The sequence below is a fragment of the Symphodus melops genome, assembly GCF_947650265.1.
Source record: "Symphodus melops genome assembly, chromosome: 5".
Taxonomy (NCBI): Eukaryota; Metazoa; Chordata; class Actinopteri; order Labriformes; family Labridae; genus Symphodus; species Symphodus melops.
Genome location: NC_136695.1, coordinates 1703598 through 1720992, shown reverse-complemented (window position 1 = coordinate 1720992; position 17395 = coordinate 1703598). Strand labels below are relative to the sequence as shown.

Here is a 17395-nt window from a genome sequence, read left to right as displayed (position 1 = left end):
TTATTCAGGAGATTTCCATAAATGTGAAGGGGTTTTACATACGTATTTAATCTACCAGCATAAATCTCTTCTCTATGAATCTGGGCTGATAATCAGTATCAGTGTAACGGACTTAAATCACTCTTCTTTGAGTAACTAGTTATTTTGAGGTGTTATTTTATTTGTGCAATTTTTGATTTCAACGGGTCTTTTATTTTTTGATCTGGTAATCACTGGGCGGAAGTGAACGTTCTATCTAAAAATGCATGACTTGATGTAAACAAGGGAAACAGGTGTGCAGAGCAGAGAACGAGAGAGGGACACTATCTTATTGTGTAAATTAAGCGCCTAGCTGGAAGGGGAACAAGGTATTTCTATGGTTTAATTGTTTAATTGTGCATTGCTTATATGGTCATGCTAAATTTAAGTTCTTTTCATTGTGATCACGCTAGCTTTTTGGCGCCTTAGCATTGTTTTATTTACCTGTGTTTGAAAGAGCTAATTGTATGCTATTCATTATTTAGCTCTTACGTTGTTTCATGGAGAAACTAGATTTATGTTCACAATAAGGACTAAAGCTGAACATAAATAAAGACTCTATAACATCCGTAAGCTTCACCATTGTCTGGCTGGGGTTCGCTACAATCAGACTAGATCAAGTGATTTGCTAAAGTTGAGGGTCCATCAGTTAGCACTATCATTGGGAAAACATAATTTACTTTTAGTGCTGCACACACCTGGAACACACTTACAAAACACATTCAAACTCAATACAGATTAGAGATACAATACAGATTTTCTGGATCCAGGAGATCCAGAAAAAGAGGCTCTCGGTCCAGTATCCAAGTAAAGCGAAGACGTGCTGCGGCGCACGGGGGCTCCGTCGTCTTCGGCTGCCGGGACCACGCTCGGTTCCTGCGCCAGATTCCTCTCCTCGATGTGTGCGTCAGCGTGTCCTCGCTGCAGCCTGCCAGCACTTCAACAACTGTCCTGGACCCTTCGCAGTGCTGGAGCCATGGTCAGGGGTTTTCATCGCCATCGCCTACTTCCGTGTTTATGCCGGCTTTTCCAGCATGGAAAAGCTGGAGCTCACGTGACCGCTGGATGTGCCTTCGTCAAATCCCGCTCCTCAACACGGACACTACCTCCGAGACGTCAATCCATGTCGGCCTATTGAATGCTCGTTCAATTGCGAACAAGTCTCATTCACTAAACGATCTTTTTACAAGAGAAAACCTGGATATTATGTGTCTTTCAGAGACATGGCAGAGAGATGAAGAGTTCATTCATTTAAATGATCTCTGTCCACCTGGCTGCTCTGCTGTCGGGAAGCCCCGCCCCTGTCGCCGTGGTGGTGGCCTGGCCATTGTTCACAGGGAGGTCCAAAAATGCAAACTGATCCAGTCCCAAGATTTCTCTTCGTTTGAATCACAGATGGTTAAGATGGGTTCCTCATCCCCTTTTTACTGTGTGTTGATCTACCGGCCTCCTGGCCCTGCTGCTGTCTTCTTAAAGGATTTTAGTGACTTCTTGTCCTCTATTATAAAGCTGGACTCTGTTTTAATCCTTGGGGATTTTAACCTTCATGTTGATGACAGCTCGTCTTCCCCTGCAATGGAACTTTTAACATTGACTGAAACTTTTAATTTTGAGCAGCATGTTTCTGAGCCCACTCACCAAAAAGGCCATATTTTAGACTTAGTTTTTACGCTTGGCCTAGACATTTTAAACCTGTCTGTAAATGATGTTCATTTGAGTGATCATAGTCTTGTTCTGTTTGATCTGCACTTTTGTCCTGAGCCCAAGCCTTCAACAGTCAGGTCTCAGAGGCGTGTTATCACTGCTAATACTGCAGATAGTTTCTCTCATTTATTTGATCCTGTCTTGGTCATGAACTGTCTTGATGTGGATGATCTCACTCACTGTTTTAACAATCACTGTGTAGAAATTCTGAACCAGGTGGCTCCTGTTAAAACAAACTCCTCTACCAGGGAAAAAGCTCGCCCGTGGACTAATGAAGACATCCTAAATCTAAAGAGACTATGTCGAAAGACTGAACGCCTGTGGAAATCCACTAACCTTGAGGTGCACAGGCTCTACCTCAGGGACCTTGTGTCCTCATACAATGTGATGGTCGAAAATGCCAGATCCGAGTATATCCACCAACTGGTAGCACTAAATAAGAAAAACCCCAAAGTGTTATTTGAAACGATAAACTCACTTGTATGTCCTGCTGCCCCAGTTGCCCCCGTGTTTTGTGAAGCTGACAGCAATGCCTTTTTGAGATTCTTCACAAACAAGATAAAGATGATCAAGGACAACATCCCGCCCCCTCTTCGTGTTACCCCTGCTGTTTCTGAGCCTGTCTCCAGCTTGTGGTCCTTGTTTAGGACTGTGACGGTTGCTGATATTTCAGCAGTGGTGTCTAAGATGAAGCCCTCCTCTTGCTCATCTGACGTCCTTCCCTGTAGGCTTTTTAAAAAAGTGTTTGGGGAAATTGGCCCGTGTGTGACCAAAATGGTTAACCTGTCTTTGTCCACTGGTGTGTTTCCTACTGCATTCAAACATGCCATAGTGGAGCCATTACTAAAAAAAGCAGGCCTAGACCAAACAGATCTTAATAGCTTTAGGCCTATTTCTAAGCTCCCTTTCATGTCAAAGATCCTTGAGAAGGTGGTCTGTAATCAGTTGACCCTTTTCCTGGATCAAAGCAGCATCCATGAACCGCTTCAGTCCGGTTTCCGTAAGCAACACTCCACGGAAACGGCCTTACTGAAAGTGTCCAGCGACATTATGATGGCTGCTGACTCTGGAAAGTTCACGGTCCTGGTTCTCTTGGACCTGTCCGCAGCTTTCGACACTGTAGACCATCAGATTCTGCTGAAAAGACTGAGGGATCAAGTTGGACTGTCGGGTTCAGTTCTAAAATGGTTCTCTTCTTATCTAACTGGACGAAGCTTCAATGTAGCAGCCAACCAAATAAGGTCGGATTCTGCGGACCTGCTGTGTGGTGTGCCTCAAGGTTCCGTCTTGGGTCCTGTCTTGTTTTTGCTGTATTTGATCCCTCTAGGAAAGATCATACGAAGGTTTGATGATGTTTCTTTCCACCTATTTGCTGACGATATCCAGCTGTACTGCTCTTTTAAGCCATCCGAGATCCAGAAGCTGAGCTCCCTACGTCTTTGTCTGATGGAAATCAAACAATGGCTCAGCGAAAATTCTCTGCAGCTCAATGCTGAGAAAACAGAAACATTGATTCTCGCCCCTGATGACTCAATTCCAGGGATTAAGCAGTTCTTGGGGTACCTAGGCCAGTCCGTGAAGCCTAGTCTTAGAAACCTGGGAGTTATCTTTGACAAAGACATGTCTTTAGTCCAGCACTGTAAACAGCTGTCAAGGAACTGCTTCTTTCAACTGAGGAAGATCTCCAAACTTAGAAACATGGTTTCACAGAATGATTTGGAGCTCATTATCCATGCCTTTGTGTCTTCACGTTTAGACTATTGCAACAGTTTGTTTTCTTGTCTTAACAAGAAAGAGCTCTCTAGACTGCAATTAATTCAAAATTCTGCAGCAAGAATTCTGACCCGCACAAATAGGAGGTCCCACATATCCCCTGTTCTGAAAGACCTTCACTGGCTGCCAGTGTCTTTTAGGTTCAGGTTTAAAATCCTGGTTCTGGCCTTCAGAGCCCTACATGGTCAGGCTCCCTCTTACCTTAGTGAGCTGATCCAGCTTTACGCTCCTGTGCGAGCGCTGAGGTCTATGGATCAGAACCTGATAAAGGTCCCTCGAGCTCATTATCACACTAGAGGTGACCGGTCTTTCCAGGTCGTTGCTCCGAGCCTCTGGAATGATCTTCCATCATCCTTGCGCTCAATTGATTCAGTTGACACTTTCAAGAGTCAACTGAAGACGTTTTTATTTGTCCAGGCTTTTAATGAGTCTCTTTTAGGGCTGCTATGATTTTTGTGCTGTCTGTATATTGCTTGTGATGTTTTTAAACCCTGTTTGTGAAGCACTTTGTGGCCCCTGCCTGCGAAAAGTGCTATATAAATAAATTTTACTTTACTTACTTACTTTACGTGTTCACACCGTCGTGGTGTCACGTGTTCACACCGTCGTGGTGTCACATGTTCACACCGTCGTGGTGTCACGTGTTCACACCGTCGTGGTGTCACATGTTCACACCGTGTTCACTCTGCTCATGTGTTCCTCCTCAGACTTGCTGTTCCTGGTCTCCCTCACCTCCTCTGTGTGTGTCGTGTCCGAGCTCATCAAGATGTTGGAGAGGTGGCGAGGGCTCGAGAAGAGCGCGCCCGTCGACTACTTCCACGAGGTATGACCCCCCTCCCCCCCCCTTCCTCCCCCGCCATCCCTCCTCCACGGCGTGCCGTCCGGCCTGAAGGACTCTGACGTCTGGAGGAGGGGGGCTTAAAGGATCTCACAGTCCATGGCACTGACTTCATAAGACTGCAAAGACTTCTCCTGTGAGATCCTCTAGAGGGAGGAGGACTCTGGTCTGGGACCGGAGGAGGTTTCTCCTGGTCTTGTGAGGGAGGCTGAACTGAGAGGACATGAAGGCTGCTGGGAGATTTGCCCCTCTACTCTGTGTTCAGTCCAATAACACAGATCCACAGCAGCTCCTTGGCCCCTCCCCCTCCCTAACCCTATTTTGTTGCACAAGCCGACAGAAGGAGGTCGTGTTGATTCCTGTTTTAGGTTCAAGTTTTTAGAATAAAGAATCATATTTAAGCCTTTCACATAATTTAAAGGAGGTGTTGTGTTGAGGAGTTTATTAAAAATGATCTTTTTTTCATCTGACTCTGGACTGCAGTTTGTTTATTTAAAATGAGTCTGTTGATGTTTTCTGGAAGCTTCTTTTTGTTCTTCTGCTCTTTGACAGTTTTCACCAAATGTTTAATTTTGTCCTGGAGTGAAAGATCAGATTTATTCTCATTAGAGACTTTTTTTATTCCTCAAACTGATTATTCATCGAAGAAATGAAAACATCCAGATAACGTCGGGACGAGTGAGTTGTTGCAGCTTTAAATCTTTTTCTTTAATCAACATTTCTTCCTCTCCTAAGATTGTTTTTAACACGTTTGATCTGATCAGATTAATATTTTTTGTTGACAAACAGTTTTTATTGAACAGATAAACCGTACAGGAACTTTCTGACCAATTTTGAAGTCAATTCAAATATAAAACTGTCCGATCAGAGCGATCAGGAGCACGTTACTCTGATGAAGCTCTCAAATCTAAGTTCATTTATGTCTTTTCCCTGGGAAGCTTTTTCTGATCCCTCTCGGTCCTAAAGGTTCTCCACTGAGAGCAGAGAAAGCTGTGATGCAGCTGCAGGTTGCTAGGTTACAAAGACGCCATGTTTGTTTGTGTGCTTGTTTACAGTTTGTGTCAGTGATGAAAACAAAACAACTTTCAGGAGCCAAACTGTTGATTTTCCACATTAATATATCAGAAATCAAGATGACTCAGCAGTTTTGATTGGATGAAGGATCAGAGTTATTCACAATAAGGCGTGTAACTGAGCTGATTGACAGGTGGGCGCCGTGTAACGGTTTGTCAGGAGGCTTAAAACCCGCCTCAGCTCTCAGCCTGTCGTTGGCTTGACTCAAAGTTAGCCTGAGACAGCATTTCCAGCACGGAGACCGCCATCCATGGGACTCCAGCGCCCCCTGCAGGGACACACGGGGGACTCCAGCGCCCCCTGCAGGGACACACGGGGGATGGGGACTCCAGCGCCCCCTGCAGGAACACACGGGGGAATCCAGCGCCCCCTGCAGGAACACATGGGGGACTCCAGCGCCCCCTGCAGGGACACACGGGGGACTCAAGCGCCCCCTGCAGGGACACACAGGGGACTCCAGCGCCCCCTGCAGGGACACACGGGGGACTCCAGCGCCCCCTGCAGTGACACACGGGGGACTCCAGCGCCCCCTGCAGGGACACACGGGGGACTCCAGCGCCCCCTGCAGGGACACACAGGTGACTCCAGCGCCCCCTGCAGGGACACACGGGGGACTCCAGCGCCCCCTGCAGGGACACACGGGGACGACGACACTCAGACTTCAAATCTTCATATCTACAGTCTGTGGTTATAAACTCAGAGCGCCCTCTGCTGGACAAACTAAATGTTGACAACATTTCTAATCTTTGTGTTATTTTCTTCAGCCAGTTTATTTTTTACATTTTAACTCAAAGGTCACATGATCTCCTCCTCTTCAGGTGAAATCAGTGTCCTCGCTCCTCTTCATCATGTGTGTGAAGTGTGTTGTTGTAAATCCACTCTGATCCTGTATTTGATCATGTCTATAAACTCCTCTATTTCAGCCCTGCTCAGAACAGGCTGTTTCTGTGTCTGTAGCTTTAAATATGTAAATGAGCTGTGTCTGGCCACGCCCCCTCTCTGGAAGGGCTCGGGTGTACTCGCTGCTTTCTGGCTCCATGTCCTATTGTTTACGGTGAGAAGGCAGACTCAGAGGGCAGAACAAACACCTAGCTGTGGGAGGGTCACCCACCTGGGGGAGGGGCTACTGCCCTTTGTGATGTCATGAAGGGAACATCTCCAAACAGCCTGTTTGACCACACATTTTCTGAAAAGTGGAGCAGGCAGAAGACGGAGAGGATGGACTTTTCTCATCACTGGGGGGTTTGTAGACAGACTGGAGACACATTTTTAAGGGGATTTAGTGGAATATGTCACCTTTAAACAAACTTTCAAACAAAGAGAAATTTCTCCGAACAGGAGAGATCACGGAAAATTCAATTTAAAACGTTTAACAAAATACCAAAGACAACTGATCTGAAAGATGAAGTACTTGATTTATTCTATTTATTTGATTTGTTACAGACACATTCAAATGATTTTATTACATAAAGGTATAAAAAACTGCATTCAAAATATAAAACCTGTTTGTACTTTAAAGACATATATACCAACAGCCGGAAATATGAATATATATTATGTTTTTGTAAATGTAATTTAATAAATCGACAAAACAATTGATTGTTTCTTTCCTAACATTAAAACAACATAAAAATAATTTTAATAAATAAAAAAGACAGAATATTAGTATTCAAAAAAGGAGTAGGAAGAAGTAAAAACGTATACATTTCTACCCCATATTGCATTTCTTCTCTTAGTTTCCAGATTATTACCATCTTGACGATTATTTACAACACGTACAAATATTTACCCGGTTTGTTTGCCTCCTTAAAGGTATAACAATCCTAGTGTATCCCATCCTATTAATCACTCAATGATATAACATAATAAAAGCCGACCACTAATGTAATTTCTCCTCTTCCATATACCCATCAAAGACAGATTCTTGGTGAAGTTTTTTTTAAATGAATAATATTTGTGCTCTATTTCAGCTCGTCAGCTCCAGCCCGTACACACAAACAACAATACAATTAAATACAAAAATAAAATCTCGAATCTTGAATGAAAAGGAGCAGAAAGAAGAGTAATCATATATAATCTGCCCCCCATTAATACACAAAACACATCATTCAAATATCAATATGTTTGAAAAATACCTCCAGTCATTGGTATGTTTGGGTAGATTTTAGCCCTTGTACACGTGTAGGCGGGTATTTCTGATATATATATATTTTTTTCTCTCAGCTTGAGAAAATCTTCATCCTGTAAAAAGTCTTTCTCGCTCCTGCTCACAGTTTGACACCTCAGGAGGGTCTCTCTTCAGGGCTGAGACACTTTGTGAACAACGTTCATATTTAAAAACAATCTAGTCTGAACTTTAAGGGGAAACTCTTAGAAAATCTCCTGATTCAGAATTTTCTCATTCAAAGCGACTCAGTACTTAGGAGGCTTCGTGAATTCGGCCCCTGGTGTTGTCATGATAAAAACAGCACCGCGTCAGGACTAAAGGAGGTCAGTGAGACCCTCAGTCAGTGAGGATGTCCCGGCCCCTGCACTCCTGTTTACGAGCCATGATCAGATTGTTACAGCGGCTGCTCCTCTCCTTCGATCTGAACCGAGTCCTCACGAACAGTTTATAATCCAGAACAAGCTCCTCGTGCACTTGGACAGCACTGCTGACCTCTTCTTCTTCATACAGGTGGAAGAAGTCCTTCAGGGTGGCAGTCAGGTCCTTTACGGGGTCCTGTTCCCGCTGTTTCACTCTCACCAGTGTCAACGCCTCCTCAGAGTGAAGACTTTGAACGATGGCGAGCATGCTGTGGTACTCTCTCGTTTCCTCGGGTTCGTTCTTCAAAAACTTTTTCAGTTTTTGTTTCGTCCTCAACATGTGGACCAGCCTGTGGACCAACGTTCCCTCGTAACACCTGGAGGACATCAGGGGGAAAAAGATGGTAGATTTATCATCACAGGTGTCACTTAGCTGACGTCAGGAAGTGAAGTTTGCTGTGTCCTTGAACTCACCGTGCGATCTGTGGTTCAGGTAAGGGGAAGCCCAGCAGCTGGTTCAGGTGGACGCTCTGCCTCAGGCATCCCTGCCATTGGTTGAAGGAGTGGAGGACATCAGGGTCCAGTGGTAGTTTGAAGAGTTTCTTCTCTCTCTTCAGAGCTGAATCACAAACACACCCTGAGGATTGAAAAGGGCTCTTTCTTGCATTGCTCCTTACATCTCCATAAATAATGAGACAATAAACAGCTGATTCATCCTGAGAGTAAATATTATGTTGGGACTCATTAGGGTGGTTGTCTGAAAGGCAAACCACACTACTACTATTGCCAATATAATTATTCTGCTTATTATATCCTAAAATTTTGGCACGCTAAGTCTCCCACAACGTTTGCGCCACACAAACAGCAGCTTGGCCCCGAATAGTGCGCTATTACTTTGTGGAAACTTCCGGCACACGGTGTGAACACAAATAATTCGCCCCACATACAATGAATGGCAAAAATTCAAATCCTCGAGTGTAACTGCCAAAAACTTCAGTTTTGGAAAACATATTTGTAAATCGCGATCCTGAAGTCATTGTTGCTCGCACATACAAACAAAATACATCAAAAGAAAGCTCTGAGTGTCCTCTCACTCATAAAGCAAAAAGTAAAACAATAAAATGTTCCAGTCTCTCAGGGGAGACATTTGTTTGACAGTCACGCACTACATACACACACATCAGGCTCTCACTCTAACTGATGTCCAGAATTTCACAGTTTTCACTCATGTTTTAAAATCGCCCCTGTGGTCCCAGTCTGAATGTTAGATGAAAAATAAAATATATTAAAACGTGTGCCTATTTGTTCTGTCGCTCACAGTCCAAACGGATCAGTGATACCATGTTTAGTTTTTAAGATATTTGAGGTTTTGCGAGCAGTGGTAAGCCCATTCAAATACATTGATAGAATGTTCTGGCAGATGAAAGCTGAATGTCAACCAATCAGTGAGCAGCAGGTGTTCAGAGTTACAGTGATGACATCATCGTTTGAGTGGAACAGAGTTCTGTCGTAGCTGTTAGCTGACTACAGTTAAACACTCTTACTGCAATATAACACACAAACACAAACACAGACACAGACGGCAACCACCCTCACAATTTCTGCAGGAATTTCCTAGTTTATTACCTGCTCTTTGTCTCAGTGAGTCTCCATGACTTATTCCCAGCAGGAGCGCCTTCAGCAGAGTCTCGTCCGGTTTAGGCTCGGCTCTCTGCAGCCAGAAACAGGTAACTGCCACCAGGAGGCGTAGGTGAGGCTGCAGTCTTTCCAGAGAGGCCTCAGGTACCCCCAGAGCCTCCAGTAACACCTGCAGACGCACAGAGGGCTCCACCTGGGGACAAGAGGTCAAAGGTTAATGGGGAACAGTGTGGTTAAATTCAATGCTGTTGTTCATACCACATCTGTAAATTGAAAAGGAATTTGTTGTAACAAGGCTGTTTATTTTCCTTTTAAATTGTGCCACATTTAAAAGGAACATGCATGTGTGGGATAAGCAGCAGAGCTATGTATGTGGATTGAAAAACTTGCCAAATCTTCTCTTCCAATGCCAAACAACTTATTCCACTGTTGCTATTGACTCTTGTTTTGAGGTGATGACAATGCACAGGTCCTGCTACAGTGGTCAGTCTGATCTAACCTGGATAGGGCCCTTGCCATCGGGTCATTTCAAGCTGGTGTTCCACTCAACCAAGTTGATGCATTATTGGGAGTGAGCTCGAGGAACTACACAGTGGCAGAACCTCCTGGCCTGTTTGAGGGTCATGTCTGGCCGATGAAAACACAAGAACTACTAGTACTATTTCCAAACTGAGGCCAAGTTCCATATAACGGGATGTTAGAGACAGGCTGCCAAGTGAGCATCCCAAGAAGACGAAACCCCAACAAGACCGATTCCTAATCCTGTCAGCACTTAGGAACAGAAGGCAGTCTTCTCCAGATTTGCGGTCAAGGTTTGTGGAACTATATGACTGATAGAGATGGCTCTCTACTCAGACAATCTGGTATAGACTGCACATAGCCATTCTCTGGTATCATAGAGCTGCCAGGAGGCCTGCCGTGACTGCCCTTCACTGTTCCGCCTGTTTGCACTGGTGTCAGCAACACGGTATGTTCAGTGATAAGTCCAGGTTCTGCCTACGGCAATTGGATTGCAGTATGCAGTAAGTGTGGGGAAGATGCAGAGAAAGCTATGCTGATTGCTGCACCGAAAAAATCTTGGTTTTTTTCAGTAAAACAAGACTTGTTATCATTGGAGGCAATCTCGATGCAGACAGATATCGAGACTTTGCAACCAGTGGCAATCCCATATTTCCACAATCCGGGACCTAACTCTGACTCTGTCCTCCAAGATAACAATGCTCGCCCCATAGACCAGGGTTTATCAGAGACTACCTCCAGAATTTGGGAGTGGACGGTATGGAATGACTTGCCTGCAGTCCTGTCCTTAAACACATTGAACACTTGTGGGATCAGCTTGGGCATGCTGTTCATTCCAGAGTGATCAACACAACCACATTGGCTGACTTGCGACAAATGCTGATAGATAGATAGATAGATAGATAGATAGATAGATAGATAGATAGATAGATAGATAGATAGATAGATAGATAGATAGATAGATAGATAGATAGATAGATAGATAGATAGATAGAGGAAGGAGGAGGTGCCAGACTGACACGCTACTGAGGCTCCTGTTTGTTAAATGAATACATTTTTAAAATGCCAGTATGTCTTGACTACCATCATCCAATACACTAAACAAAAGTCAACAGCAGATTAAGCTGTTTGGCATTGGCAGAGAAAATTTGGCAAATTTTTCAAAGGGGCAACCTGCTCGTGTCATGTCAGTGAAGAAAGAAAGAATTCTATGGTTGATAATAGTGAGAGCAACTCACACAGTCATGCAAGGAACAAATGTATGAAAGCTTCACCTTGTTCAGTGACTTGAGTTCCAGCCACTTAGGGACCCCACTGGCTGCAGGTTGTACTGGGAAGCTTTTTAGCTCAGGACCTTCCCTGTCATTCTCATACACTCGTAGCTTCTTTCCTCTGCCCAGCAGCAGCCTGTACATCACCTGGCGTATCGGCCTGGAGGTCAGGTGAGCACTGGGAAAGTCTGCCCTGTCCACCGGGCAGCTGAGGGCAATGCTATTCAGCAGTAGCACATCGAGGACGTCTGAAGTCAGCCGTGCCTGCATCACTGGCTTCAAGACCCAACTTGCCATCTCCTGGAGGACAGGACAAAACTACATTTAACCAGGTGTGTTCAAATGTTCTTTATATTATACTGAAAGGTCTGAGATGGTTAAGCGTTTTAGCAGACATTAAATACTATCTTTGTTCATCAATATTAAGATGAGAGTTCATCCTTTGACTGGTTTAACTTCCCAGAGTCCAAAGGAAGGACTTTGTCTCACTGACAGTCTGAGTCTAAGAAAAGGAAAATGCACCAAAACCTCTTCAATAAAAACATATTTAATTACCTCTTCTACTTCTGGGTATGGAGGGGCAACCCCATGAATGAAGAACCTCTTCAAGGAGCTTGGAGAAAACTGGTACTCCTCCATGCCTAGATTCAAGCCCTCCTTCACCTCTGCCTTTTTCTCCTCACTCAACTCTCCCAACAGTCCTAGTGCTGCCTCAAAGGCCTCCTCGGGTTGCTTGAACTTCTTCAGCCAGCAGAGCAGCCCCTTCAGGCGCTGTGGTGATTTCCAATTGACTGCTGGAGCGAACTCAGCCCAATTAATAGAAGCATTCATCCTGTCCAGCTTCACGTAATCATTTCCAGCCAAGGCAGCAAAGGCTGGCAGGAGCTGGGGCTCTATGCCAAAGACAATGCAGAAGCTGGAGGAGTAGTAGATCTTAGAAGGGATGTAGCTCTGTGAGTCAATCCTCTTCATCACCTCCCAATGGAAATGAGAAATGGGCAGCAGCCCCCCTGGGAGGTCAAAGATGAAGAAGTCGCTGTCGTTGGAGAGAATCGGGCACTTCCACTCCTTGGCCAGGGCAGCGATCTCCTGGTCAGCCTCTGCATAACACTGAGCCATCGGGACCTCCAGCCGGGCCAGGGTTTGCCTGAACACCAGACTGGCCATCTGTGGCAAGACCTTGCCTTCCTGAGACTTTTGATGGCCTTCATTGATCCCATTCACAGCCTGCATGGTTCCCTCCACCGCTTGATTGGCTTTCCTAATCCGATCCATTGCTCTTAATCTAACGGTTTCATCCTTCTTGGTAGTAAGATCAGCACCCCCGTCCAGCACCACGTACGGTGAGATGCCGCAGTCTTTGAGGGCCTTGACAAACCTCTCAACAAGCTCCTCAAACGCAGCATACTCCCCACCCCGAATTAGGTCCAGACCTGCAAAGAAAAAACGATGAATGAAACCACACATTTTAACGGACAAACATCATGTCTGTAAACATATTTAAGAAGTCATTTGGTTCACGTGGATGAGAGACAAGAACTCCCAGAATGCACAGCACCGCAGGTCGTTCCCACTGAAGCTACGGAGCTCTACAGACGTTTACTACAACACATGCAGACTTTTCCTCAACTGATTCCAAGATTTCTTTCAGAAGGAATTGGCATCTTAGAAATTCCTGGCAACAAACAGACTCTATGTCCATGGGACACTCTGTGTCCTTTGGCAAAAAGTTTGAGCTCTGACACCACCAGTCTGACCCAGCTCGAGTTAGCCTGGACTCCTTGTCCTCACATCTGCCGACAAGCAGGTCTTGTGACAAACATCCGATTTCAGCTGAAGACTGTTATCGTTTCACATCCATATCGTTTGAAATTGAAAATACTTTTTCACATTCTCGGTTCTTCTCAGCTTTCTGCACAGAGCCTGTTAGCATAGCTTCCAAGCAATATGGCCGACTTTAAGTTTTGATTCTGGCAGTGAGGCCACGCCCACTGATCTGTGATATGTCTGAAGATTTAGTGGTTGAAAATAAGAGGAACTTGGGATGCAGTTTTCCCTCTCTAACCACAGCAACCTCCATGTTTACAGAAAACAAATATGGAGCCGTTCAGGGTAAAATGAGGGCCTGATGCACGACTATTCAATAATACTACCAAGTTTCTAATGATACAAACCTTCATGCAAATGGGGAAAGAAACCCTTTAAATGAAAAAAAGACATTAATATGGAACTTTAAATACATTTTTAGTGTTGGTTTTTTGGTTTTTTGAAGCAGGCTTTAAGCATGTTAATGTCTGCTGTAAAAACAGACTTTTTGAATCGGTGTGTATGTGACTTCCTGTGCTTCTACAGCCAGCCTCTAGTGGACACTCATGGAACTGCAGGATTTTGATACATATTGCACAATGGACAAATGGACTTTTTTTTTTATCTTTTAAGGAAAAAGCTCCAAATCACCGAAAAGCAAAAATAAACACATTTTAAATGAAACACAATGTTCCTTTATAGCAGCCGAAAATCCCCTGAGAAGTTGAGTCCTCACAAACAGACCTGATTTATATCAGGTTACAGCAACATCAGACCTTAGTCATGTTTATTTTTATCCATGCTGTGGTCACTATGCATAACACTGTGGACCAGACTGAAATTATTACAACTGTCCAACTGATTGCTGTGAAAGTTTGTTAATGCACTATTTATCCTCCATTGGACCGATGTTAGCCTCGGACTTTTCCTGTAGCGCCACCATGTGAATCATTTTGGTAGTTTGAGTGAAATATCTGAACAGTTCAGGGATATTTTTACTGTGTGTTGTTAGGGGCTTGTACACGTGCAATAATGCAATCACATTTATTATATGTTTATATAGCTGTCTCCAAATATCATCACTTTCAGTCAAACTAACAACAGCTGAGAGCCTCTTATCAAACCGCTACACCGCACAGACTAGTCATTTTGGTTAGCTACGTACCTAACTATGGATAACACCTATCGTTCATGAAATCAAAATGAGTCATTTTATAAAGAACGCACCACCCATGCAGTGTCTGCTGAACGAAACATGAGCTAATCAGACCTATTTGGTTTTTGAACCAGGCTGTAAACATGTTGATTATAGCTGTAAAAGCAGGCTGCTTTATGGGTGTGTACGTGACTTTCTGTGTTTCTGCAGCCAGCCTCTAGTGGACACTCGAGGAAGTGCAGGGTTTTGCAAAAAGCAGGCTGCTCCCATAGTTTCATTCTTTTCATATCAATGTGGCATATTTTCTTTTGTTTGTACATTTAAATAAAGACTTTGCACATTCATTTCATGAGACAGGTTAATAGGAAACAAAGTCCCCGTGATCTAATCAGACCTATTTGGTTTTTGAAGCAGGCTGTAAACATGTTGATTTAAGCTGTAAAAGCAGGCTACTTAATGGGTGTGTATGTGTGTGTATTTTTTCGCCCACAGGATCGGCACTTCAACCAAATGAATTCCCTTTGAATGCTTTTGTTGCAGTGCATCGTCAGGTGTGTTCAAATGTCTTTCTTTTTTGTGAAGAGAGAGAGAGAGAGAGAGAGAGAGAGAGAGAGAGAGAGACAGAGAGAGAGAGACAGAGAGAGAGAGAGAGAGAGAGAGACAGAGAGAGACAGAGAGAGAGAGAGAGACAGCTACAGGGGAGCCAGAGTCAGGAACTTTTCATTGGTCGGACATGAAACTAAAATTTTAATTGGTCATCTATCTGCTCTACAGTTTACAGCTCTGTTAATTTCAAACCATGAATTATTAACTAATCATAAACCATGTACCTTCAGTGTGAGATTTTAAAGGCCCTATCTGTTGAAATTTCTTAAATCGTTTGAGATGTTGATGATAAATATTTAAAATACTGAACAACACAATTCATGAATAATGTGTGCTTTTGCTCACTTGATCAAATAGAAGTATTCTCTCAGCACTCCTCACTCAAACTGACTGCCAGCGTCCCTCCACTGACGTCACATGTTTATAATACACTGAATGTTGCAGAGAAATTATGCTAATTAGGACAAGAGGGCGGAGCTGGAGAGCATCTGCCTGTCTGAGGGTCTCCATCAATGGGCATCAGTCTCTGGATTTCATGCTCTGACAGTTTGTGCACGAGCCCAAAAACGATTCAAAGACTTTTTCATATTTAGCTTCTTAACTTTGCACTAAATTGATGCATTTTTCTCCCGGAGTCCCAGTCCAGCGTCAATGTACATTTATAGGGAGTTTTTATGGAGGAATTATGAAGCTTTTCATTCTTTAACAACAAATATTAGACTCAAATAAACTCCCAATACACTGACGTCATCCAGGTAAGCGCTGTTAGACATTACACGTTATGTAACAGATATAAGAGGTAAACAAAGCTTTAAATGAAAAATAAATGAAACATTTAAATGATTTATAAGAAGTCTGCAGACTGGCTGTTTGGTCAAACATAAAGGTAAAGTATATTAGCTGCCCTGTAGACTTATAAAGTATAGAATAATAAACTGCAATGACAGCTTTTTATTTTATTCACCTGAGTCGAAGTAGAGCAGGTAAAGGAAGTTGCAGCCGTCGATCACCAGCCGACTCTTCTTGAACTCGACGTCCCGGTAGACCTTCGGGTCGGTCCCTATCAAAGTGGTCAGGCCTTGAACCCCCATCCTGGGTCTGTTCTGTTTTTGACGCTCCGCTGTCAGCTGCGCTCTTTATACCGACTCCGCCCTGTTTCCTTAAGTTTCACTTTCCTGACATCACACTGACGTGACTGTCAGCATCAGCAGCTGCAATCAGCCCGCAACATGTCCCAACTATTCCAACCTTCACAACTTCGTAACCTTCCCCTCATGTCCTCTAAATTAGAGGTTCTCAACTGGTGGGTCGGGACCAGAAGTGGTGCAGAGCTCGAGGTGACGCCCCCTGGTGGAGTCTAGATTCACAGATAGTGACAGACGGTGTTTGTGGTTAGTTAGTATAAATATTATTTCCTTGTGCTGTCAATGAATTACTTGGTTACATGTAATCAAAATGGAAAACCGAAAAGTTTGTTAATCTGCAGTTGCAGCCTGATGTACAATGTTGACCTGTCTAAAGAAGTATGTGGAAAAAAACCCCACTTTAGTCGACAAATAAGAAGAGACGAGTGATGACTAAAAGTCAGCGTGCAGTTTGATGACATTCCTCTGGTGTTGAGCATAAAGCCGCAGTGAGTCACGCTCTGACTGGGGAAACGAAAGTGAAACTTAAAGGAGCTGCAGAGGAGAAGCATGAAACTGCAACTTAAACAAACACTGAAAATAAAACTTTTAAGGAGCTCCTCACCAGGCAGAGTCCTGCAACACTTCAACAGTTTTACAGCCGAGTGAAAGTCCAGTTTTATTATCAAAGACAGCGAAACAAGAAGCAGTTTATCTGGTGGGAAAAAAAATCAAGGAATGGAAACAGATTTTTTTTTTTTCAGTTTAGCCCAATGCTCAACAATATAAAAAAAAAATCAGATCAGAGAAAAACTGACCATGATAATCAGTGACCAATCAGTGATAAGTCTCTGCATTCAAAATATAAAACCTGTTTGTACTTTAAAGGCACAGACACAAACAGCCAGAAATATGAGTATATATATTTTTGTAAATTAATTCATGGACCAAACACATTTCAAATCTTCATGCGTCTTTGCAGGTCAGGTCCTTTATAGGCTTCAGTTCCTCACTCGCATGACGCCTCCTCAGAGTGAAGACTTATTTGAATGATCATGCTGTGGTACTCTCTCGTTTCCTCGGGTTCGCTCTTGAAAAACTTTTTCAGTTTTTGTTTCGTCTCCAACATGTGGACCAGCCTGTGGACCAACGTTCCCTCGTAGCACCTGGAGGACATCAGGGGGAAAAGATGGTAGATTTATCATCACAGGTGTCACTTAGCTGACGTCAGGAAGTGAAGTTTGCTGTGTCCTTGAACTCACCGTGCGATCTGTGGTTCAGGTAAGGGGAAGCCCAACAGCTGGTTCAGGTGGACGCTCTGCCTCAGGCATCCCTGCCATTG

General features: G+C 43.9%; 2 protein-coding genes and 1 long non-coding RNA gene across 5 annotated transcripts in view; 1 reads left to right on the top strand and 2 right to left on the bottom strand.

The window, feature by feature from the left end:
• The window catches only part of atp2c1 (ATPase secretory pathway Ca2+ transporting 1), a 271948-nt gene that overhangs the window by 163722 nt on the left and 90831 nt on the right, over nt 1–17395 (top strand). The gene's annotated exons all lie outside the window — the stretch shown is intronic.
• Nucleotides 6804–9318, bottom strand: LOC306823695. Its single transcript, XR_013779037.1, has 2 exons — nt 8408–9318; nt 6804–8310 (listed from the first exon to the last, which is right to left on the bottom strand). It is a non-coding gene; the product is annotated as an uncharacterized lncRNA (long non-coding RNA).
• LOC306823576 (single-strand DNA endonuclease ASTE1-like) lies at nt 9459–16035 on the bottom strand. Its single transcript, XM_079343181.1, has 4 exons — nt 15894–16035; nt 11917–12794; nt 11365–11661; nt 9459–9764 (listed from the first exon to the last, which is right to left on the bottom strand). The coding sequence occupies exons 1-4, from the start codon at nt 16018–16020 to the stop codon at nt 9474–9476; spliced, it is 1593 nt and encodes a 530-aa protein (XP_079199307.1). The 5' UTR covers nt 16021–16035; the 3' UTR covers nt 9459–9473.